General features: G+C 46.1%; 1 protein-coding gene across 3 annotated transcripts in view; it reads right to left on the reverse strand.

Annotated features, from left to right (window-relative positions):
- The window catches only part of Ccdc150 (coiled-coil domain containing 150), a 74,028-nt gene extending 50,368 nt beyond the window's left edge, over nt 1-23,660 (reverse strand). For 2 of the 3 annotated variants that reach the window (XM_075956007.1, XM_075956008.1), the window contains exons 1-8: nt 23,604-23,660; nt 14,175-14,338; nt 9,512-9,732; nt 9,238-9,401; nt 8,060-8,128; nt 4,305-4,421; nt 3,292-3,421; nt 838-881 (exon numbers count right to left, since the gene is read on the reverse strand). In XM_075956007.1, coding sequence (XP_075812122.1) covers nt 838-881; nt 3,292-3,421; nt 4,305-4,421; nt 8,060-8,128; nt 9,238-9,401; nt 9,512-9,732; nt 14,175-14,338; nt 23,604-23,660 — 966 coding nt within the window. The remainder of the gene's footprint in view (nt 1-837; nt 882-3,291; nt 3,422-4,304; nt 4,422-8,059; nt 8,129-9,237; nt 9,402-9,511; nt 9,733-14,174; nt 14,339-23,603) is intronic. The other variant, XM_075956009.1, reaches the window with a different exon arrangement.
- Between the last annotated feature and the right edge of the window lie 820 nt (nt 23,661-24,480).

Genomic DNA, 24,480 nt, shown 5'->3' on the forward strand with positions numbered 1-24,480 from the left:
AATAGAATTTCATATTAGGATTCTGACTAGAAAAATGACTAAACCCGTTCCCTAACTACTCGAGTATATTCTTATATCAAGCATGTTCTCTCTGAGAATACTTACATCATATACACATTTTTATCACCCGTAAGACTTTGTCATTCCAGAGCAGTACATTCAAATATGTTTAAAAGTTGAGATGTCTTCACTGATAACCTCAGGGTGGAGAAGGGGAACACCTGCGCTGATGAACAGAACTAGTTCTGAGGGTGGGGAAGGGGGAGAGAGGGGCGGGGTGATTGGAGATCCCTAAGAGGGAAGGGCAGGGTGTAGCTTCTTCGTCTCCTGAGAAAACTGCTTCCCGATTTTTCAGAAGCGGGAAGATGAACATCACACAACGTGGGGTGGGAGGGCAACAGAAAACCTCTCCCAAATGGGAGCAGAGACTACCCCAAAAATCTCACAAGATATAAAGGTATTTTTCTCTAAGTGTAGGTAAAATGAAGTTCACTATGCTGCCCGACTTTGAGAGTGTGGGTCAGTAGTATTTGATGATGCACTCACAGGGCTGGGCAACCACCAACTACAAGATTGTGTTTGTTATAGTTCACGACCCCGTTTTAGAAATTAATTTGCAATGGGCAAAAATCCACAAAAGTCTCATTATTTTATCTTTTGAAGACAAGATAACGTGCATACGAGGACCACTTAGTTCCTCACACACAGTACTGCCTGAATACACAGCTTATTTAAAGGCTCTTTGAGGAATCAGAAGCCTATTTCCTAGCACTAGTGAAGGACTGTGGCTTAATAGAGAGAGAGACCTCCTCCGTCTGCCGCCGCAGGAACGCATACCTTATTCTCTTCAACCAGCTTGCAGATGACGTTATCTCTGGAAACTGAAAACAAAGTCCACATGGTGAGACGGAGACGCAGACCCGGAAACCGCACAGCGTCCTCCCTACACTTGGCTGGCTCTTGTCCGTGTTTGCACAGACAGTAACAACACGTGCATTTGATTATTCTCATAGGCTAGGGGCTAAAACACACAACTGTCAGCACAGCACTCCTGCAGTCTCAGCGTCTGGGAGACTGAGGCAGGGGGTCATGAGTTCAGGGCCAGCCTGCGTTACATGACAAACTTGTCTTTAAAGAGCTAAAATTAATCGGGGATTAAGTAAACTTAAAAAGAACTGGTCCGCAGTTACTTCTAATGATAAATAAGGTCACACTTTATTCAATGCATAGATTATTCTGGGCGGGATATAACCCAAACATTTTTGTTAAATTACTTTACTCAAGATTTAATAAAATGAGGGACATACACATAAAACAGTAGGAACTATTTCCCTCCCGGCAATGACAGTGAAAACAGAGAAGAAAAAAACAGACTAATGGAAAAGAAAGAAAAGCAGACTGAGAGACGGGGTGAGCATGCGGAGTGCAGACAAGGCCAGCAGGGGAGATGCTGGACTTCAGCTACGTAAAGACTGCGGGCAAGGAGCAGACTTGGGAGACAGAGCAGAAAGAACGAATGGGCACGGGCATTTCCTGGTGCTCGGAGCGTCTGCTGGGCAGCCCACTGCAGGTGCTGGGCTGACAGAGGACAGAGGTTCAGAGCTCTGGAGGGACTTCAGGTTGGGTGGGAAGCCATTCACAGGGGCGCAGACGGCTGGGACACCATGTTATAGCACTTGTCACACACTTGGAGGAAGGAAAATGGGGCAATGGTTTGGCAGTGCATATCAGCAACAAAAAATACATTTGCCATTAATGTTTTGACTTTACAGAAAATTTTAGAGCTATATTAGTGCTGTTATATTTCAATTTAAAGCCAGGCAATCACAAAGCATGTCTAAACTCCTACTTTGCATAGGATTTATCTCACAGGAACTGTTTTCTACAAATGTGAGTCCGTGACTCACTAAGTTCTAATTTAAAATGTGTGAAAAATGAAGAGAGATAAATGTGATCTGTTCTGAAGATACGCCCCAAGTCTGAACACAGGGAGAATGTCTATCTTCAGAGAATAGTTATTTGTTATATATTATTTACTGTTAATGAGATTTTCTATTTTTAATACATCGAAGAAAATAGAGGCATCTCTTTTCCTTAACCTGGCCATATAACTAGCTGAACCTTCAAGTGGTAAAACAGCACAGTCAATATATTGAACACACAGTTGGTATTCGGTTAGGCTTCCCTTCCTTCACGCTATCCTGACTTACTGTGTTTAATCTCTATCTAGTGGTCTTCCACATATGCTTTATAGAATCCAAAAAATAAATAAACCATTAATCTAAGCAACAGAAAAGCCTACTGCAGAGAGAGCGCAAACAGAGGGGCCAGCACTTCGGCTCCTGCTACTTTGTGTGGAGCGGGTCTGTGAGCGCCGTCTCCAGAGCGTTTTACTGTGAGTAACAGGGATATTTTCCTACTCGCTAACAAAGCTGTAGTGAAGTGAAAATGAGATCCTGGGGAAGAACATGAAATGTAACACAAACATGCACAGGTGTGCAATGCGAAGACAGAAGGTTATCTCGAGCGCTGCCAGCGAGCGCCTACACAGTGGTTCGCTCGGCAGCCCTAAGCAAAGGTGGCTAGCAGCTGTAGGAAGGCGTTGTCAGGTTTACTGTTCTGATGGAGCTTTCTGTCTCATGCAGATAGCAAACCAGAGGAAACGCTCAGCTTACATTGAGAAGACACAGGTTTAAGCTTTTCTTCTCTAGCTGTCCTGAGGTCATGGGAGCTCAAGGACTCTAGACCAGCTGGGGAGGTTGCATGGGACCAAACTAGGCCCTCTGCGTGTGGGTGACCAGGATCTATCCCTGGTGCATGAGCTGGCTTTTTGGAACCTATTTCCTATGGTGGGATGCCTTGCTCAGCCTTGCTGCCAGGGGGGGGGGGCAGGGGGGGCTTGGTCCTGCCTCAACTCAATGTGCCAGGCTTTGTTAATTCCCCATGGGAAGCCTTATCCTTTCTGAGGAGTGGAGGGGGCACAGACCTATAATCTTAGGGTGTGTAAGGCTTAGACAAGAAGATAGCAAATCTAAGGTAAACTTGGGTAACTCAGAGAAATGCTATCTCAGCAAACACACACGCAACCAAACCAAACCAAAGAGGGGCCGAAGAGGAGCAATGTCAAAGAAAGAGTTTGCCTCGTACAGATGAGGCCCTCCCCAATCCCGTACCACATGCACGGAAAATTAAGGTCAGAAAGGAGCCCAGCAATTTTTCACTCTGTATTGTAGGAAGCACCACCAACCCTGGCCAGCTACAGAATTCAGGCTCTTAGGAGTTTTTGCATACTTAGATCGGACTTGAGCTTCGAGGTGGCCGTCTCCAACTCTCCATTCTTGCTCTGCTCCTGCGCCAGAAGTTCTTGGGTGGTCTGTACAGAGCTGCGGAGGGCAGAGCAGCTCTGCTGCAAACTGTGTACCTGAAGTTGTGTAAGAAAAGCTATTTCTGTAAGGCAACGCACGACCCGATACGACATGGGAAGGGAGAAGCTTCAACCTAGCATCACTGAGAGGAACAGGACGTGCCTGTGTGTCCCAGCTCAAATCTCGGCAGACCACGGCTTCTTACTTTGATTGCCGGCCAATAGAGCATCCGAGTCCACTTAGATACAGTATCTGCTAGCCATAGGGTGCTCGGAGCAAGAGAAGAATTGCACCTTTAGTTCTATCTATATTTAACTAATTTTGACTTGGATGGGCTCTTTCATAAATTCCTTCAGTAAACAGACTCATTTCTATGCTTCAGCTGTGAAGTACGGTTACTGGTAAAAATAAAAAGATTATGCATAACAATAATAAATACTAAAATGTGAATTTAAAGTATCTTCAACACAAAGGTACTTCAAATAAGTACAGTGAAGGCAAAAATATCATGTTAATATGAATCTGATAACCGAAAGCAGAAACATATTATGTTCCTGTTATTTTACTTATTTGTTTCCAAGGTTGGTTCCACTTAGTCTTCCCTTTCTAACCAGATCAGACACATACAGCATTAGCTAAGACAACAGCTTCCACAACCAATGCCCATAGCAAAGACTGCTTCGTAGAGGAGACAATAGAATTCACCGCTATAAAGCCTGAGACAGACTCGCTTCTCTGGGCCTTGGCTTTCTCACTCACGAATTAAGACTGTGCAGAGCTTTTCTTATCTTAAAGACTGCGGTGAGAAGGCCACCGGGTTACTAAGGAAAAGGCCCCATCAATCCAGAGGAAACAGACAACCCGTGCGCTCAGGGGAAGAAGCCCAGCGCTCCCTTCTGGCTTTCAGTCCTCTCACAAGCAAGGCAAGCAAACCTCTACCTGCTTCCGCTCTGCATCCACCGCGGACCCCATTTCTTGGATTTTGAGTAGCATGGATGACGCAGACTTCTCAAGAGACTCCCGGAAGTGCTTCTCCTGAGCCAGTTGTCTCCTGAGCTAAAGGACAACACTGGGGTTAGAAAGACCGACGGACTCCGCTCCAGCAAACACAGATGCGACCACCGCCGCCGTTTACCAGATACGCTCCCATCCCCACCGTCCCTAAAAACGAAGCCAAGTCTGTTGGCCTCATCTTCCTGCTGCTGAAGTCTGTTGAACGAACTGGGGGTCAAGAACCACTAGTAACTTACAAGCGGCATGCAGATACTAGAAAGACAACTGAAATGGCAGCACCTGGCAAGTCACAAGGACAAGCGTCACGGAAATACCCAAGTGACCGGGGTCTGTTGGTGACGTTTTAGATAAAACACCAAGATTGCTATCTATAAAAGACATTTTTAATTATACCTCATTAATATTAAAAGTTTCACTCTCTGAAAGATGTGAGTAAGCAAGTGAAAAGAAACTAGAGACTGGCAGAGAAGGTTTTTATAAATAAGGCATATTTTGATAGAGGACTAATATCCTCTCAATTTTTTATATGTCACTGTAGCAAAAGATCTGAGGCTATAAAATGTATAAAGCATTGAGGTTTATTTAGCTCACGCTTTTGGTTTTAGTTGTTGTTTGTTTAAGATTTGAGGGCTCTAGCTGCGTGCATGCCTCTATGCCAGAAGAGGGCATCAGATCTCCCTATAGATGGCTGTGAGCCACCATGTGGTTGCTGGGAATTGAACTCAGGTCCTCTGGAAGAGCAGCCAGTGCTCTTAACGGCTGATCGTCTCTCTAAGCCCTAGCTCAAAGTTTTAGGAGCTAACATTCAAGACTGGACAACTACATATGTTCAGCTCTGGGGAGGACTTGGCGACGGAAGCAACAGACTGGTGACATCCATGGGCAGGACAAGAAGGCACATGTTCGTGGACCAGGCTGACTCCGCGTTCATAGGAACTAACCGGGGTTCTATGAAAACTATATGAACCCCTTTCAGGGGAGACTATCCTCAGCGAATTAGCACTTTCCGCCACGTCCCCATCTCTCAGAGGTCTGACCACAGTTTAAGACCTCTGGAGATTCAGCCATTAGCACACGAATCTTCACAGTGTACCTTCAAATCAGACCCCAAAACATACAAAGTGACAACCTCAAAGCTAAGAAGACTCAATTATGAGAAGATAATCTAAAATGTACTTCACCAATGGAGATATGACATTCCTCTCCAATACCCTGCTGCTGTTCCAGCCATGGAGATCCTGAGCTACGGGTCCCCGGGACCAGTCCCTTCACACACTCAAGCAGGCCATAGATGGGGTAGACATTGGGGTGTGCCTACTCCAAGCCCGGATGTGTGCCTGGATGGCAGCTAAGTTGGTCAGTCCCTGGACCACTCCTTCTGGGCTCACTCCTCTCAGACGAGGGACAGGTAACCAAGGTTGGCATGGTCTCGGCAGCAACATGGCCCTCAGACTCGAACACAGCCACAGGTGGTGACCCAGAACCCAGGTGACCGTGGTGGCAACACAGGCCAGAGCCATCACCGTAGACTCCAGCCTCGGCATGACCACGGACCCAGACATGATCTTCAGAACAGCCAGGGCCCGGATGCCACCATGGCCCTGGGGAGCAGTGCAAGCCAGGAAGTGGAAACCTTACGTCCACACAACCTGTAAGACACCGGATGCTCCTTGATAAGGGAATGGATGAGGAAACTGTGCTACACATAGCTCATCACTGTTCACTAGTGAGAAGGTATATACTGCCAGTCTCGGGAAGACATGAGGGAAGTTTAAATGTACAGTTCAAAGGATGTTCTCGACTCTTCTCAACTCTACCCAAACCGTACACACAATGCTCGCTAAAGGGCTTGCAGAAGGGATGAGTGTGTGTGTGTGTGTGGTACAGGGCATCTTTAGGGCAGTGAAACTACTGTGCTCGATCCTGGAGCAGTGGATACAAGGCAAGACACACTCATCAAAGTGCACAGAAGTCTACAGTACAGAGTGTGAGTTCTAATGCATGACAAACTCGTCAAAGTCCACAGACGTCTACAGTGCAGACAGTGGGTTCTAATGACACTCGTCAAAGTCCACAGACGTCTACAGTGCAGAGAGTGGGTTCTAATGACACACTCGTCAAAGTCCACAGACGTCTACAGTGCAGAGAGTGGGTTCTAATGACACACTCATCAAAGTCCACAGACGTCTACAGTGCAGAGAGTGGGTTCTAATGACACACTCGTCAAAGTCCACAGACGTCTACAGTGCAGAGTGAGTTCTAATGACACACTCATCAAAGTCCACAGACGTCTACAGTGCAGAGTGAGTTCTAATGACACACTCGTCAAAGTCCACAGACGTCTACGGTGCAGACAGTGGGTTCTAATGACACACTCGTCAAAGTCCACAGACGTCTACAGTGCAGAGTGAGTTCTAATGACACACTCGTCAAAGTCCACAGACGTCTACGGTGCAGACAGTGAGTTCTAATGACACACTCGTCAAGGTCCACAGACGTCTACAGTGCAGACAGTGAGTTCTAATGACACACTCATCAAAGTCCACAGACGTCTACGGTGCAGAAATGACACACTCATCAAAGTCCACAGACGTCTACGGTGCAGAGTGGGTTCTAATGACACACTCGTCAAAGTCCACAGACGTCTACAGTGCAGAGTGAGTTCTAATGACACACTCGTCAAAGTCCACAGACGTCTACAGTGCAGAGTGAGTTCTAATGGCACACTCGTCAAAGTCCACAGACGTCTACAGTGCAGAGAGTGAGTTCAAAGTCCACAGACGTCTACAGTGCAGAGAGTGAGTTCAAAGTCCACAGACGTCTACAGTGCAGACAGTGGGTTCTAATGACACACTCGTCAAAGTCCACAGACGTCTACGGTGCAGAGAGTGGGTTCCAATGTAAACCATGGGCTTTAATTGATACGGCATCAGTACCATTTTATAAACGGTGGCCAAGATACCTACCTCAATAATGTAATGTTAGAAAAAACCTGAGAGCTTAGAGAGTGGCCATATACTTTCTGCATAATTTTTCTATTTATCAAAAACTCAGGGTTAGGGTTTCTCCCGAACCTCCAAATGTTTTTTTATTCCATTTTTTTAGTATAAACAGTGGAATTTTTTATTATTATCATGTATTAAAGAAGAACAAAATCATGTCATTTTCAAGAAAATGGATGGAACTGGAGATAATCATATTAAACCAAACGAACCAAAAGAAAGTCTAATATCCCATTTTTTCTCCATGCCATGACCAATTTTTATCTGAGTTCTGAGAATTTTTAACTCATTTCTCGTCTTTGCTCAGCAAGTGTTTGGACCCAGTAAGCTATCTTTTTTTCTTACTTGGTACTCTTCTATTTTATTTAGCATTTTTAATTATTATTAAATTTCTTTTTTTAAACAATCTTTTCTCATTTTACATACCTACCCCAGTTCCCACTCCCTCCCCTTCTCCCACTCCCCTGACCGTCCCCGAACCCCAGCCAGTTTCATGGCAGCTTTAACACATGACAGTATCTTTAAGCACCTGAAGGCAGATACCCTTGCATGTGGCATGTTTTAAGGGTTCATACAATGATGTTTCCGTTGTCAAAGAGTTCTTTTTGCTCTTTGCACTTTATTGATTTCCCCTTGCAATCCCAACACCTCTTCAACATCTCCTGTCTTTTCTCTTACCTCTTGAATTTTCAGGTTCATTTTACGCTTTGTGGTCTTTAGCTCTTCCTCAATAACGGCTGCATTCGTCTACAAAGAGGAGGAGGAAAGATCTAATACCTGAGATGACAGGAAGAAACTGTCTTAGTGTGTCGAGTAAACTCAGTCTTTTTTCCCCTGGAAGCTTATAAGTGCTATTTTTTATTTTATTGCATGTGTGTGCAAAGATAAAATGTGTGTACATATGTATGTATGTGTGTGTACACATGTGTATGTATGTGTGTACACATGTGTGTGTATGCGCGTGCACACATGTGTATGTATGTATGTATGTACGTGTATATGTATACATGTGTATGTGGAGGCCAGAAGAGACAACGGGAGTCTGTTGGATTACACTCTGCCTCTCACCTGAACTCAGCCACCCATCCTTGAATCTGCCAGCTAATCAAGCCAGGGATCCTGCTCCTGCCTTCTCAATGTCAGGGCTGCCTGGCTTGCTTAGGATTCATGGAGATACGCAGGATCCAAACTCCAGTCGTAACAACTGGACAGCCCTACATCTATGTTTTTAAGATTTATTTTTATGTGTATGAGTATTTGACCTGTATGTACATATCAGTTCCCTGTACATATTTGATGCCCACAGAGGCCAGAAGAGGGTGCTGGATTCCTAGAACTGGAGTTACGGACATTGTGAGCTGCCATGTGTGTGCTGGGAACCGAACCTGAGTCCTGTGCAAAAGCAACAAGTGCCTTTAACCGTGTGTGTGTGTGTGTGTGTGTGTGTGTGTGTGTGTGTGTGTGTGAGAGAGAGAGAGAGAGAGAGAGAGAGAGAGAGAGAGAGAGAGAGAGAGAGAGAGAGAGAGTCACTACACAAGTGCTATGGCTGCTTTTTGTGTCTGGGATGCATTTAAAAAGGTATAGACCACCACTACCCTTTTCCTATTCAGTCTGTCATGTTTTGCCTTCCCAAATACCATCAGCTCTTAAAAAGGACAGAATCTAGATGGTCACTGTCTTCTTACACAGCAAGGGGTCTAGGAGCAACAAGGAAAAGACTCACTAATGGACCTTAGCAGTGCAGACAAATCTCAGACGTCGAGAACCGACCATCACTATCGCCCATTGGTAACACAGCTTTGTGGTGCTATGGCCTCTGCCGGGGCAGCCGCACTGGAGAACGCTGAACAACAAACCTTTGTCTCAGTGGCCGTCAATGTCTGGACTTCATCTTGTGCCGTGTCCTCTTCCTCCTGGACGTCTTTCAGCTGCTGGCACAGATTCAACACTTCCAGGTGCAGCAGCTTCAGGTCCGTGGCGTGCTCCTCCTGGATTGTGTTCAGCTGATCCTTCAGAAAAGCTGGGCACGGCACAGAGGGCAGAGCAGGAAGGTGAACAGAGGCACGGGAGGCACAAAACCAGCAAGGGCCACACAGTGCCAAGTTCTCGGCAACCCTCTTCTAGCCTTACCTGTTTTCTGCGGATTCAGTTCCTTTTCAGTTTGTAGATGAAAGATGTTCCTCTTCAAGGACTCGATGAGGTTTTCCAAATGGCACATTCGATTCACCAGGAACTCACAGTTCTTCCATGACAGACTTGTTTTGTCTGGACGAGTTACTTCACTCGGGATAGGACAGATGACTTTCTGGCTGGCAGGGTCTTCGAAAGAGTTTGAAGTTTTAAACTGACCTCTGAAAAAGCACCCCAAAAGAATATTACATGATGCAGTTTCCACTGCGGTAAGACCAGTCATCTGAGCCGATGGAGCCTTTCTAGTTAGAAGGGCAGTGGCCCCGCAGCATGGGAGAATTGAGACTCCTGCCTCCTTCAGACAGGAGTGCAGCCAATGACCATCTGCACGCTGATCGGCTCTTTCTGAGAGAGTGTCGGGAATAAGACAGGACCCTCCACGCTAGGCAGTGATAACTACCCACCCTGGATGGATGGAGAAGGTGGAGGCACCACTAGCCGCAGCCCCACCCAGGGCGTGCACTGGACAACCAGGGCAGATCTCTGACTTCCCAGTTTCCCTAACGGCAGAGGACAGAAGCAGGTGGGAGACATCACCCTAACTCTTCCGTTCCCAAAGGGCTGGGCCCTGAATTCTCCTGGCCGCATGAACAAAGGGATTAAGGATGTGCATGCCACTAGACACGGGACAAAACGTCAGCTCTATAAATATGCACACTTCAGAACTTGATTTCCCAGGAAGAAGATCCTAAAAGGGGTTTCCCAGAGTCCTCTCCTGCTGCTGCTGCTGACAAGTGGGTTAAGAAGACTAAGAAATGGGGTTCTAGGGCCTCAAAAGGTCAGCACTTCCCAGTCTTCTCTCCAGTTATTCCTACAACCACCAACGTAGCTAAGGAGGAGCTAGTCAGCAGCCGAATGCCTGGGAAGGACGGCACCCCAATTCTCCTAGCTCTCTCAGTGGAAGGGAAGGAGCACTGGAGAGTCCGTAGGTCGCTCCACCAACAGGCTGTTGTAACCCGGAGTCTCCACTTCTAGGTATCCTAGCTGACCAGGGGCTAGCACACATAGCTCCTTGATGTGGGATTCCCCTCTGTATGCTGTGAATATGTTTTACTGCCATTGGTTAATAAAAGAGGCGGCTTTGGGCCTATGGCAGCACAGAATAGGGCAAGGCGGGACTTCCAAGCAGTTAGGGGAGGAGAGAGTAGGCGGAGCCAAAGAGAAGCCATGCAGCCGCTGCAGGAGACAGATGCCAGACACCAGACGGACAGAACCTTCCCTGTAGGCCACATCCACATGGTGATACACATATTAATAGAAATGGACGAGTTTAAGATATAAGAGCTAGCCAATAAGAAGCATGAGCTAATAGGCCAAGCCGGGTTGTAGTAACACACTTTCTGTGTGGTTATTTCGAGTATGGGAAACTAATGAGGAGTCCCTGCCTATGGCTCCTGGTTTCTGTATGGTACGACGTCTCTGCACACACCTCGGTGACCTGGCTTCCAGATAACTTGCATGGGGAAGTGCAGTGGTTTAAATAGGTGTGGTTCCTATTTAATTTCATTTAAATTCTATTTAAATTTATGTGGCTCCTTGGCCTAGAGGGAGTGGCACTATCAGGGGGTGTGGCCTTGTTGGAGGAAGCACAGAGGTCTCAAATGCTCAAGCTGCACCAGTGTGGGAGTCAGTTCACTCCCTCCTGCCTGCAGATCCAGATGCAGAACTCTCGGCTCCTCCAGCGCCATCCCTGTCTCAATGATAATGGACTAAAGTTCTGAAACCGGAAGCCAGTACCAATGAAATGTTTTCTTTTGGAAGAGTTGCCGTGGCCATACTGTGTCTTCACAGCAATAGAAGCCCTGACTCCATAGAAGTACCAGGGACTGGGGTATTGTTGTGATAGGACTGACCGTGCTTTTGTTTGGAAGAATGAGGACCTTGGGAGTTTGGATTAGATAAGCAGTTAAACACTTTAGTGGGGCTTAATGGGCCTCCTAGTAGAAACATGGGAGACAGTGGTGCTGAGGATGATTTGAACTGGGGGGGGGGGGCTAGCTCAAGAGGTTTCGGAGGAGAAGAATTTTACTATGTTGCCTAGAGTGAAGAATGTGTCTGCCTGTTGCCCTTGGTAGAAGACTCTTCCTGAGGCTGAAGTGAAGAGGTTTGGATTAATTCGTTGGCAGAGGAAATCTCAAAACAGACTAGACTCTGCTGTGTGGTTAATAACTAATGTGTTAGCTCTAATGAAGATTTATAAGGAAAAAAAAGCGGGCTGAACAAGTTAAAATACAAAACGTACAGACTGAAAGAAAAGGGTCACCGAGAATCATAATGAAGCTGAGGCCTGTGTTTACGGAGGAAAACGGACTGAGAAATGGAATACACAGAACAGCTTAGACCAGGTGTGATGGTGCACACCTGTGATCCCACTCCTTACCAGGTGTGATGGTGCACACCTGTGATCCCACTCCTTACCAGGTGTGATGGTGCACACCTGTGATCCCACTCCTTACCAGGTGTGATGGTGCACACCTGTGATCCCACTCCTTACCAGGTGTGATGGTGCACACCTGTGATCCCACTCCTTACCAGGTGTGATGGTGCACACTTGTAATCCCACTCCTTACCAGGTGTGATGGTGCACACCTGTGACCCCACTCCTTACCAGGTGTGATGGTGCACACCTGTGACCCCACTCCTCAGAAGGCAGAGGCTGGCCGGAGTCTCAGGCAGCCTCGTCTACAGAGACGTTTCCAGAAGGCCAGTTTAGGTGGGGAAGGAAACCATCGAACAACAAAAAGCTGGCGAGGATGTCATTGAGCAGGGAAACCATGTTCCCGCCCCAGCAAGCAGCAGAGCCTGGCAGCTTTGGCCACGTGGTTCTGGCTTTAGAGTTAAGGGTGGAAGAAAGGGGTCATGGATTCTTCTTCCTCAACTCAGGAAAGCTGCGGAGGCCAGGCATGTCGGGGTGTTTCTGCATGGAGGCCTTGAGAGGCCCCTGCGTGCAGCTGTGAAGGAGATCTGGACTGGCTGCACAAAGGTGCATGTGCCTTACTATTAGCAAGTCACTTGAAAACAACACAAAAACGTCGAGCAATATGGGGCGGCGGCGGGGGGGGGGGGTTCTACAATGGTTTCTCATTCTAAGGCATGGAATAGTTAAGGATTTCAAACACATCTTTTAATTGTTTTATTTTTATTTATTTATTTTTGAGACAGGGTTTCTCGGTAGGTTTTGTTTTTGTTTTTAATAAAAGCTGGTTGTGGTGGCACACACTGGTAGGATTTGCTGAAGGAGGCAGAGGCAGAAGGATCAAGAGTTCGAGGCCAGCCTGGGCTACACATTTTTAAAATGGGCCTACAGTGGTGCACACCTTTAATCCCAGCACTCGGGAGGCAGAGGCAGGCGGATCTCTGTGAGTTCGAGGCCAGCCTGGTCTACAAGAGCTAGTTCCAGGACAGGCTCCAAAGCTACAGAGAAACCCTGTCTTGAAAAAACAAAAACAAAACAAAAACCCAAAACACCATCTTTTAATTTATACTATGATAGAAAAACTGAAGACCAGCCGGGTGGTGGTGGCGCACTCCTTTAATCCCAGTACTCAGGAGGCAGAGACAGGCGGATCTCTGTGAGTTCAAACTAGCTTGGCCTACAAGAGCTAGTCCCAGGACAGGTTCCAAAGGTACAGAGAAACCCTGTCTCGAAAAACCAAAGGAAAAAAAAGAAAAGAAAAAATGAAGAACAAATTAATGGCATGAATCGTTTCAGTTCTTCTTTTAACTATTTCCAAATAAGATCGAGAGCAGTGTTTGTGGCTGCATGTTATGGTTTGTATATAAAGTGCTCCCCATGGGCTCCAATGTTCAAGCTCACTGGTCCAGCCGGTAGACCCCACCACGGGTAGGTAACACAGTGGAGAGTTAACACAGATGAGGTCACACTGAAGGCGCCATTAGGAGCTGTGGTCTGCTGAAGGAACTCTGTCTCCCCCCCACTCTCCCTGCCCTATCCTTTGGGCCACCGAGAAGGACCAGGTCTGCTACGCCTTCTCTCCCATGATGCCTTGCCTCTCCTCGGACCCACAGTGACAGGTTCAACACCAAGAACGCAAATGTCTGAAATGGTAAGCCAAAAGCAAATCCTCCTTCCCTCAAGACGTCCTCACGGGTATCTGTCATAGCACCAGAGATCTGACTGACATATGCTGGTGCTCTGAATGAGACTTGCCCCAAGTCTCCAGCACCTGCGGACCGGATCCCCTGGGGGAGAGCCCTGCTTGGGGAGGGCTCGGAGGTGTGGACTTGTTGGAGGAAGTAAGGCTCTGAGGGTGGAATTGGAGGTCTCCAAAGGTTCCTGCCATTCCTGTAACTGCTCTGTTTCCCCGTTGTTGCTCAAGAAGTGAGCTTTTGCCCCAGCTGCCTGATGCTTTCTGCCCCCAGTCCACCACTATGGACTTGTAGCCCTGAGGAACCATAAGCTCCAAATAAGCCACTTCCTTGATAAGGTGCCTTTATAACCACAGAAAAGTAACAAAGACACGTACTCTATCACAGACCAGCAACTCTACCTAACATCGTGTCTGTGTCAAAGTTTACATGGAAACCTTTTCCAGAAGCATCTACCTCCTCTGCTTTTTGGTCTAGTTAATCTTCCCGTTACCGTTTGTCCCCGTAGCCCAGCATGATCAGGTCATCCCTCAGAGAGCTGGTCTGCTCCTCAACGATTCTCATCTTCTGCTGAAGCACCGTGAACGTCTCTGAAGCCGTGGCGTTGATGTGGGTTGGAGACAGGACTGGTCTGCACACTGTAGTTTCCATATTCACCTAAGGTCACAAGGTCACGAGAGAGCAGAGCAGGTTCTCTCACTGTGGGAAACAGTCACAGGCCCTTCCTTGAGAGGATCGTACTTTCTGTCCTATTTACTAGGGAATGGGTGTGGGTCCCGTTTGGCTCAAATGTGAAGAAAAGCTTTAAGAGACAACGTCTCATTCACTGTCTGTGTTCTCCTCCCTCATAAGATAAGCAGCATCCCAGATAGATCTGCTCCGTGGGTCAGGGTCCCGGAGTGACGATGACATGAAGCATCCATGCATACGGTGAGTGGACAGTGAGACCTATGCAGCGGTGCTATGTTACCGGGACTGCTGAGTGCTTGGCTGTCATGTTATAATCTATTCCACCCCACTTGCTTTACTAGTCACATACTTGGGACCTGAGACTTCCGAGGGAGCTTTCTCTATCATTACCACTTGTCCCCATTATAACGCCATAGCTTAGTAAGTGTCCTCCAAAAGGCTGATGCTGGAGCCTTGGTACTGCATATGAGCAGTATCTGAGAACTTATACCATGAGGCAGAGAGAGCAAGCTAACTGGGGATGGTGCTAGCTTCTGAAATCTCACCCCCCCAAATAAGGCCACACCTCCTAGTCCTTCCCAAACGGTTCCACCAACTGGGAAGCAAGCATTCAAATACATGAGCCTATGAGAACCATTCCCATTCAAACCACAACCAACATTGTTGAAAGGGGGGGAAAAAGCCATAGGATCCTGTTCACACTACTACATTAGCCAGGATGGTGTTTCCCATGTGGCAGGGAAGAAGGCCCTTGAAGGAGCCCTACAGAATTGGTTAGAAAGATGGGGCAGCACCCTGGAGAAATAACACAGCTACCGCCACACTATTTTCTGTCAACTGCTAATCTTATGTGTGTTTACAAAGTTGGATGTAGGGAGAGAAAAAGCAGAGAAAGGGTGTCCAATGAGGCTTGTGCAGATACCACTGACTCTGTCTTCTCTCTAAAAGACACTAGAGAGACCACGTGCCCGGTGATGCGCACCAGCCAACGAGACTTCAAGCAGAAACGATAAAGGAGATTTGGAAGAGACCCGGTTTTCTGATGTGAAAGAACAGAAGTTACAGCCCCCGTCATTTCTTTCTCCCATATGAGGCCGAGTTTTCAAAGCTCCCCTGCAGTCTGCCATTGTGGTGGTTTGAATGAGAACGGCCCCCATGGGCTCATAAGTCTGAATGCTTGCTTCCCAGCTTGTAGAACTATTTAGAAAGTATTAGGAGGCGTGGGCTTGCTAGACGAGCTGTGTCACTGGGGTGGGCTTTGGGGTTTCACAATCTTTCCCAGTTATTTTTCTCTGTCTCCTGCCTGTAACTGGCTATGTGAGCTCTCAGCTTCTGCCCCAGCATCATGCTTGCCTGCCCATCATGATCTCCAACATAATAGTGGTGGATTCTAACTCCCAAATTAACTAGTCTCCGTTCCTGCCACTACGCTGAAACACTCTGACGTAATCAGTTTAGAAGGGACAGAGTTTACTTCCTTCCACAGTACAAGGTACAAGCCACTGTGGCAGAGAAGTCCAGACAAGAGGAGCTCCGAACAGCTGGTAACAGCGTATCCACAATCACAGAGAAGAAACCCAATGATAAGTAAGACCACTTCCCCATTTTAGAGAGTCCAAAACTCCTGTCAGGGGTTGGTGTTACTCAGTCTTAATTTAGAAAATGACCCATGAACACAGCTGAGAGGCACATCTTCTAGGTTATTCTAGATTCTGTCAAGTTAGTAACACTATCCATTATAATTCCATTCCTTGTCGACTTGACACCAAAACATCAATTGTAAGCAATAACCTTCTAATCCTCGTCTCCAAAGGTTTGTGACTGTTTTATAGCATAAAATTAATTCAGTATAACTTTAAAGGTCCAAAGTCTCTTAACTGTGAGTTCTCATAATGTAGATGGAGGCTGCTTGTTTGTTTCCTGGCCACCCAGAACTGAATAATCACACAGAAACAATATTAATTACAGCACTGCTTGGCCAACAGCTTAGGCTTATTACCAAGTAACTCTTACATCTTAAATCAACCCATTTCTATTAATCTGTGTATCACCCTGGGGCTGTGGCCGACCAGTAAGGTTGGTGTCTGTTTCCTTTGGCAGCTTACATGGTGTCTCCTTGACTCCATCTACTTTCTCTCTATATCTCTGGATTTCCCACCTGGCTTTATTCTGCCCTGCCATAGGCCCAAAGCAGATTCTTTATTAACCAATGGTAATAACACATATTCACAGCATACAGAGGGGAACCCCACATCACTATAACATGAAAAGTTGCACACTTCAAACATGGAATGGTATAGCGTAAATATTTCTTTTCCAAAATGGGGGAAACTGGGATATGTCAAAAAAAAATTAGACCAGAGTAAAGCCAAAACTGAAGACAAACGCCAAATTCTATACCCCTAAGCCTTGCAGTTGGAGGTTTCTATATAATCAAAAGAGTTCCAAAAGGCTGAGGTAACCCCAGTCTGCTTGTTCTTTTCTCTGTTGCATTCAGTACAAACAGAGTCTCTCCCGGCTGCCAGTTCACTCCATAGTACCAGGAGTGCTGTTAGCAACAGCTAGTGGGAAAACAGAGAGAGCGATGGTGACATTTCTATAGTCTCTCTAAGGGAACATTTGTAGAAGGGGATCTGCAGGTATACCTTTAACACTGGAGTCCCTCAGGAAGGTGAGACTCAGTGGCCACAGCATGGAAATCCCACAGCATAGGACAAGCATTATCTCAGAGGCAAAGATCACCCCTGCAGCACAGGAAAGACTAACCTGTGGGATTAGCTGCAGGTGAGAAGGGGAAAGAGCTCAAAGGGGACACAGAGAACAGTGTAGAAGGCACTAGAGTGCACTGGGAAGTGAGACACAACAGGCGGCAGTGGACAATGACCAAGGAGCCGCTGTAAGGGTACACTCTCAATCAAATCTATTCTTAGGAATGTGTTAATAACGGATCATAGGGATATCTGAAAACTCTCTTACCCGACAACTGCTCCCTATCTCCCACGCCCATTTCACTTGGCTCACCTTACCATGGGGGAACAAAAATCAGTGTCAAGCTTAGGAGCCCTTGGAAACAACTGTGGACCGGGATGGCTGACCAGTGAGAGGACAGCCCTGGCCGTCACCAAGGAGAGCCTCCTGGTAACTGGGAGAATGCTCAGGGAGCTGTGAGGTAAGGACACATCTGCTGACGTGAAGCTGAAGTCAAAGTTTCTCATTTTTGCTGCAGTTCCTCATTTATTCTCATCCTCTGGATCTGACAAGCCCAGAACAGGGGCAGCAAAACGCTAGACACACTTGTACGATCCATGGCCCTGCGGCAGACCCTCTGAGTCACAGCTTTGTAGCTCAGGCTAAGAAACAGAACCTTAAAAGCAAAGACTCCGTCCAATGGCTATCACCCACTAGAAGATACTGCCTTTAATTGCCTCCACAAAGGGGCACAGAATGAATCCTGCTTTAAGCCTGAAGTGGGAAGCTGGAAAGTGGCAAAACAGAAAAACCCACCCAAGATTTTGTTAAAGCAACAGCAAACAGCTCATTCCTTTTCTTATGCATACCAGGCTATCTGCATAAGTTTGCTGATAGACGCATTACTTATAATAGTTCTAAAATACTGTGACCCTCAAGTGTCCGTTCAGGGTTGTGCAAAATTCCATACAGCAGTAAAAAATTACTAAAGTCATATCCAAATAACAAACTGAGTGAAGAGGTGGTAAAATATACATATAATATGTAGATATATAGTCAGGACTCTATGTTAGAAAACTGAAAACTAGAAAAATTTAAACTACACTGTTTAGTCATAGACATATATGATAAAACTCAACTTGGCACCCAGACTTCTCACATTCTCCGGGGTCTACGCTGGGTCCTGCCCCGGCCTCATCCGACCACCACCCACATTTAGCCTGGGTCCCACAGCCAGTGACCAGCCTAGTTGTGCCTTCGTTGCAAAGCAGCTCTACACTTGGCCCAGGCTCCCCAAACAACAGGACTCTCTCACATTGTACCCGACCTTTCCACCCAGAGCTGGAGGCTTGGAACAGAGCGCACATCCTTGTCTATGCCGCCAGGGCCTCTGTCTACTGACTTCATTCCACTCAAGCCATTTCCAACCCCTATGCCCCACACTGACTCTGCTTCCCCAACCTGCTCTGTCCATCATAAACTCAGAACTGTCGTGGGATATTCTGATTGCACCCTGACACTCCTGTGAGTGCCCAATAAAGTTATACCTCGAATCAGAGGGAGGAACCAGTGACTGGCTGACCAGAAATGGACATAGAGAAGCCAGAAATTTGTATAGAGACCCACAGGAATAAAGGGTGGGAACTGGAGTTTGAGCTCCCTCTTGGTTCTGGGATGAGGGAAGAGATGCGTCTCTTGCAGTGTCTCTGACCAAAAAGCAAGGCCAACCTGAGCTAGCAGGTTTTCACCCCAGCCTTTGACTTCTGAGTCTTACTGATAAACAGAACAATAGAGACATATCACAGCTGCATCAGAACCAGGCTGCGGGACCAGAAGCCCCACCAGGACACAGTATGAATGGCCGGCCTGGTCTTCAGAGTGAGTTCCAGGACAGCCAGGGCTACACAGAGAAACCCTGTCTCGAAAAGCCAAAAAGCACACACACACACACACACACACACACACACACACACTTTTCAATAATAACATCAATGACCTTAATTTTGCCCCCGACAAGCGCTAGCCCGCCTAGCTCAGTCGGTAGAGCATGAGACTCTTAATCCCAGGGTCGTGGGTTCGAGCCCCACGTTGGGCACCAAAATGTAACGGCGTAAATGAATACAGACAGATTGTAAAAATATATACAGATTAATGGCGAAATAGAGACTTACAGAACCACCGTTCCTGCGGAGACCAGGAAAGCAGAAGCAAGTGCTGCAAGCGGAGACCAGGAAAGCAGAAGCAAGTGCTGCAAGCACACTCGACAGATTTATAGGTAAACATTAGCTCGAGGCGAACACGTCCCCTAAGGGGTGGGACTTATCCCTACAACCAAGAAGACATTACGATCCTAAACATACGTGCACCAAACTTGAGGTTAACCCAATTTCATTTAAAAAAAATCTAGTTCTGGTTGTAAAGACACAGATTAACTTCAATCCATTAATAGTAGGTGATTTCAATGCCCTACTTTTTCCAAGAGATGGGTCATGCGGACAAAAAACTAAAGAGAGAAACATCAGAATTAGTTGATATCATATATCAAATGGAACAATATCTACAGTATATTTTACCCAAACACCAAAGAATACACATTCTACTCAGTGGCATATAGAAGCTTTTCTAAAAATAGATGACATTCTGGATACAAAAACAGACCTTTAGAAACTCAAAAAGAATGGAATCACACCTTGTATCCTGTCTGACCATAATGCACTAAGATTTAAAATTGACAGCGAAAAGAAAAACCTCTAATAAATATACAAACTCAGAGGAATTGAATAACTCGTTAAAAAATGATGAAATGGTCAAAGAATAAATCAAGAAAGAGACACTTGCTGGAACTAAATGAAAATAAAAACACAGGACAATGAAACTTCTAGGCCATAACGAAGACGTCCTATGAGGGAAATTTGTAGCTCTACGTGCCTACGTTTTAAAAAAAATTAGAAAGAGCACAACGAAATGACTAATGATATAACTCAAAAAATCAGAAACACAAGGAAAACAAGGAAATCCAAACACAGCCAATGGCAAGAAACAATAAAAATCAGAACAGAAACCAACGCAATAGAAACAACTAAGAAACTAATACAAAGAACCGACCAACAGCTAGCTCCTCTGAAAAGGTAAACAGTATTGACAGACCCTTGTTTGCCTAACCAAAAGAGAGCCAGGACCCAAATGACCAAATAAAAATGAACAGAGAAATATTACAAATGACATCAAAAATTCATAATATTACAAAGGAATATTTTTAAAACTTGCACTACATAAAGCTGGGAAAGCCAAAAGAAACAGATGAACTTCTAAATCCAGGCGAACCACCAAAATTAAGCTAAGAAGTCAACAACCTAAACAGACCCATAACAAATGGGGAGATTAAAATAGTAATAAGAAGCCTTCCAGTCAAAAATGTTCAGAGCCAGACCGATTTCCAGCAGACATTCAAAGAACAGTCCTCAAAGAACAGACATACAGTCAGTCCTTAAACTATTCAAAAGAAAATTAGAAACATAAGGAGTATGCCTTCTACAAAGCCAGTAACATTCTATTAACCGAACGAGGCAAGGACACAACAGTGGAGGAGGAGGAAGAGCAAGAAGAGGAGAAAGGAAGGGAAGAAGGAAAGAAACCAAAGACCAATATTCCTGATGAACATAGACTCGATACTTTATATACAATAAAATACTTTAAACGAATATCAAAAAGATTATACACTGAGACAAAGTTGGCTTTATCCCTGGAATGCAGGGATCGTTCAATAAATGTAATAAACCACATCAATGGACTTAGAGACAAAATCACATGACCTCAATAGAGGCAGAAAAAGTCTTTGACAGAATCCAAAATACTGTTATGACAAAAGTTCTAGAGAGTATCGAGCTAGGGAGAACATATACATCTCAACACAATAAAAGCTACAGGCACGACCCATAGCCAACATCATCCTAGATGGAGAAAATCTTGAAGAAATCACCCTGAAGTCACGAACGAGTCAGAGATGTCCACTATCCCCACGCTATGCTCAAAGTACCAACTGGAGCAACAAGGCAAGAGGAAGCAATTAAAGGAAGACAAACACGAGAGAAGTACTCAAACCATCCCAATTTGCAGACGATATGATACTATAGGGATCCCAAAAATTCTACCCAGAAGCTATAAAACAATATAAAATCAGAAACATGGCAGAAAAAAGGATCAACTTCTGCAAATGAATAGCCTTCCTATATGTCACTAACACACAGAGAAGATCATGGGCACAGTCCCGTTCACAATATACTCAAAGAAAACAAAACACCTAGGAACAACTCTCACCAAGGAAGTGAAGGACCTCTACAATCAAACTATAAACCTCCGAAGAAAGCAGTAGAGACACTTAGAAATGGAAAGACGTCCCATGCTCGTGGGTCAGAATTAACATTGTGAAAATGTCCATTTTACCGAAAACTAGACATTCAATAAAATCCCAATCAAAATCCCCATCTCATTCTTCACAGAAAAAGAAAAAAAAACTATCCTAAAACTCAAATGGAACCACAAATGATCCCAGAGAGCCAAAAACAATCCTAACCTAAAAGAACAATGCTGGAAGGATTACAGTTCTAGAACTTAAGATACAGTAATAAATACAACTATAGTAATAAAAACAATATGGCCCCGGTAGAAAAACCAATCTAGAAGAACCAAACATAAGTACACAATTTCAGCCACTTAATATTTGACAAAGATGCCACAAACACACACTGGAGAAAAGAAAGCATCTTCCACAAATGGTGCTAGGATAGCTGGATATCCACACGCCGAAGAATGAAGTTAGATCTGTATCTATCACCCACGCGGGTGGCGGGAGTTGAACCCAGGCCCGCCAGAAGAGAGCCGGTGCTCTAAATGGCTGAACCATCTGTTTCAATATCAAGTCCAATGTTCGTGTTGGCCTTTTAGGTTTCTGAGTGGAAAAATAAAGACAGAAGACAAGCTCAGCCATGGACTCCTAAGAGGAGTTACACAGGTCTCAGTCTTCAGAGACTGTGAGAAGGCCCGCAGTGGTAAGGGCAGACCTTTTTTTTGGGGGGGGGTCTGATGTCAATATCAGAAAAAGAGAAAAAGGAGGTGGCAAAAGAAAAGAAGCTACCTTTCTGAGACCTCAGAAAACATGGAAGCTTACCAGTAAGGGTCTGTTAAGGTAGAGATGAATAAATTTCATTAAGGCATAGTTGGCTAGTTAATTAGTTAGGCTTGCAGGTTGTCTTGTGTTGTCCAAGCTGCCCTCAAACCCACTGTGCACTGAGGATGACTTTGAGCGTCTTATCCTCAGGTCTCAGCCTCCCAATGCTAGAACTGCAGGCACATACCACTGAATGGGCTTGGGAAGCACCCTATTGTGCTGCACCCCCAGTTCCTACCACCCTGAGTCTTGTATATCTCTTTCTGCCTTCTGGCTCAAAGTTCTGCTCTTCAGATTGCAAAATATTCCCTTCTGAGCACCAGAGGTCTTAACCTGGCTTGTGCAGGTGAAGCTTCTACTGTCCCCATCAAACCGTGAAAGAAGTCGTTAGGAAGGGGTTGCCATGGTATCTGAAGCATTGACACCATATTTGTGTTCATGCCTCAGAAGGGTTTTCAGATATGGGGGACCATCGGCTCTTTGCATCAGGAAGGATCTTATGGAACAGGAGCGTGCAGTTTTTATCAGAGGGAACTAACAGGCGTGTGACACGTCCTAAATAGTGCCTGGAGCCAGTGGGTGGTGGTGCACGCCTTTAATCCCTGCACTCCCGAGGCAGAGGCAGGTGGATCTCTGAATTCTAGGCCACCCTGGTCTACAGAGCGAGTTCAGGACAGCAGGGTTACACAGAGAAACCCTGTCTCAAAAAACCAAAATATTATCACAGATAGTGCTTTGAAGACAGCCGAGTGGAAGTCCCCCTGATCCTCTTCCTCCCTGCCTATCATTCCCTTGTCCTGGGGTAGTCCACGAAAAACCGAGAGTCTGTGTGCGTCCCATCTTGATTAGCATGTCTTCAAGTAGGGTGACAGCCATTAGGTTTCTGTGTTTTTGTTTTGTTTTGTTTGTTAGTTGGTTGTGTTGTAGATCCTCACATCATAGTGCCTTGGCTGCTGTTGGAGGCCAAACAAACACCACAATAAATATTTAACAAGATCTATTCCAGCACGGGCATGAAACTATGCACAAATGAAAATTCCTCTTGTCTTGGAAGCAAGCTTGGGAGGCTAACCAGGGGTAGAAAACCAAACGTTAATGCTGAAAAAAAAAAAAAACCTGTCTATTTAAAGGGGAGAAGGGTGGCTAATGAGGAGGTCTCAGCCACCGGCCACCCTCCTGCCATTAGGGTCCGAGCAAAGCCAAGTAGCCTGAGGTGGTTTTCACACCCAGCAAGAAGGCTGAAGCCTGGCTAAACCAAGGCCCTCGAGGTCTGGAGGGCGGGACTGGGAGGGAAAGGGACAGATGGCCTTGGTCCGAGGCGTGCTCTCTCCCCTGCGCCGCCCGCTTCTTTTTCCCGACCAGCCCAGGCAGCCTCACCCCTAATCCATCTACCAGTCTGTAGCTCTGTCCCCCGGCCAGCAGGTCTGTTTCCATGGGACTAAACCAGCGCTTTAAACCAACCCGCTCGCCAGCAGGGTTGCTCCCGTACGCAGGCGCACCCGTGGTGAGGCATGCCGGGAATTGTAGTTTTCCCGGCCCAGCAGGGCCCTCCGCCTGGGGAGGGACCCTAGCCGGAATCCCTCAGCGCGCGGGGAAACGCGACACCACGTGACCAGGATGACGCCACGCTCCATTGTGCTCCCAGCAGGGCATGCTGGGAAACGTAGTTGCTGACCTCTCCCTCCATGAGCGAGTCCTGGGTCTGCTTTGCCTGGAAACTGGGCTTGCTCTGCAGGTAGCAAGAGTCTAAGGTCATATGTTTTCAGTTGTAGGAGGGTCAAAGGAGCAAGTATCTTCTAAACGACGGGAAATTAACGGGATTTTGCTAAGGAGAATAAAAATAGAAGAAAGCTGCTTGTTCTTGTAAAAGGAATCCAACTCGGCCCTCTTTCATGATGGTTAGGTGAACAATAAGCCATACAAAAGCTATTGTCTAATTTTCTGTCTTTTCAGCATAAGTTATGGCACCCTGTTGACAAGTAAATAAATAGAGAAGAGGGGAAGGAGGACGGAAGTGAGAGGGAGGAGGAAAGAGAGAGATTGGGAATGAGAATAAAAGTCACGTTCCTTTCTCAGTTTTGCCGTGAAAGTTTACACTCTATGAAAAAAAAACCTTCTATAGTGAAAATGTGGTGTTCAGCTTCACTTAAGTTTTGATGTACAGGACCAAACATGGTACCACCCACAGGGCAATTAGATCCCTTCTTCCTCCTGGCTGAGGGCTGAGTGTACCACAATTAATAGAAACAAAGAG

The sequence above is a fragment of the Microtus pennsylvanicus genome, chromosome 22, assembly GCF_037038515.1.
Source record: "Microtus pennsylvanicus isolate mMicPen1 chromosome 22, mMicPen1.hap1, whole genome shotgun sequence".
NCBI lineage: Eukaryota > Metazoa > Chordata > Mammalia > Rodentia > Cricetidae > Microtus > Microtus pennsylvanicus.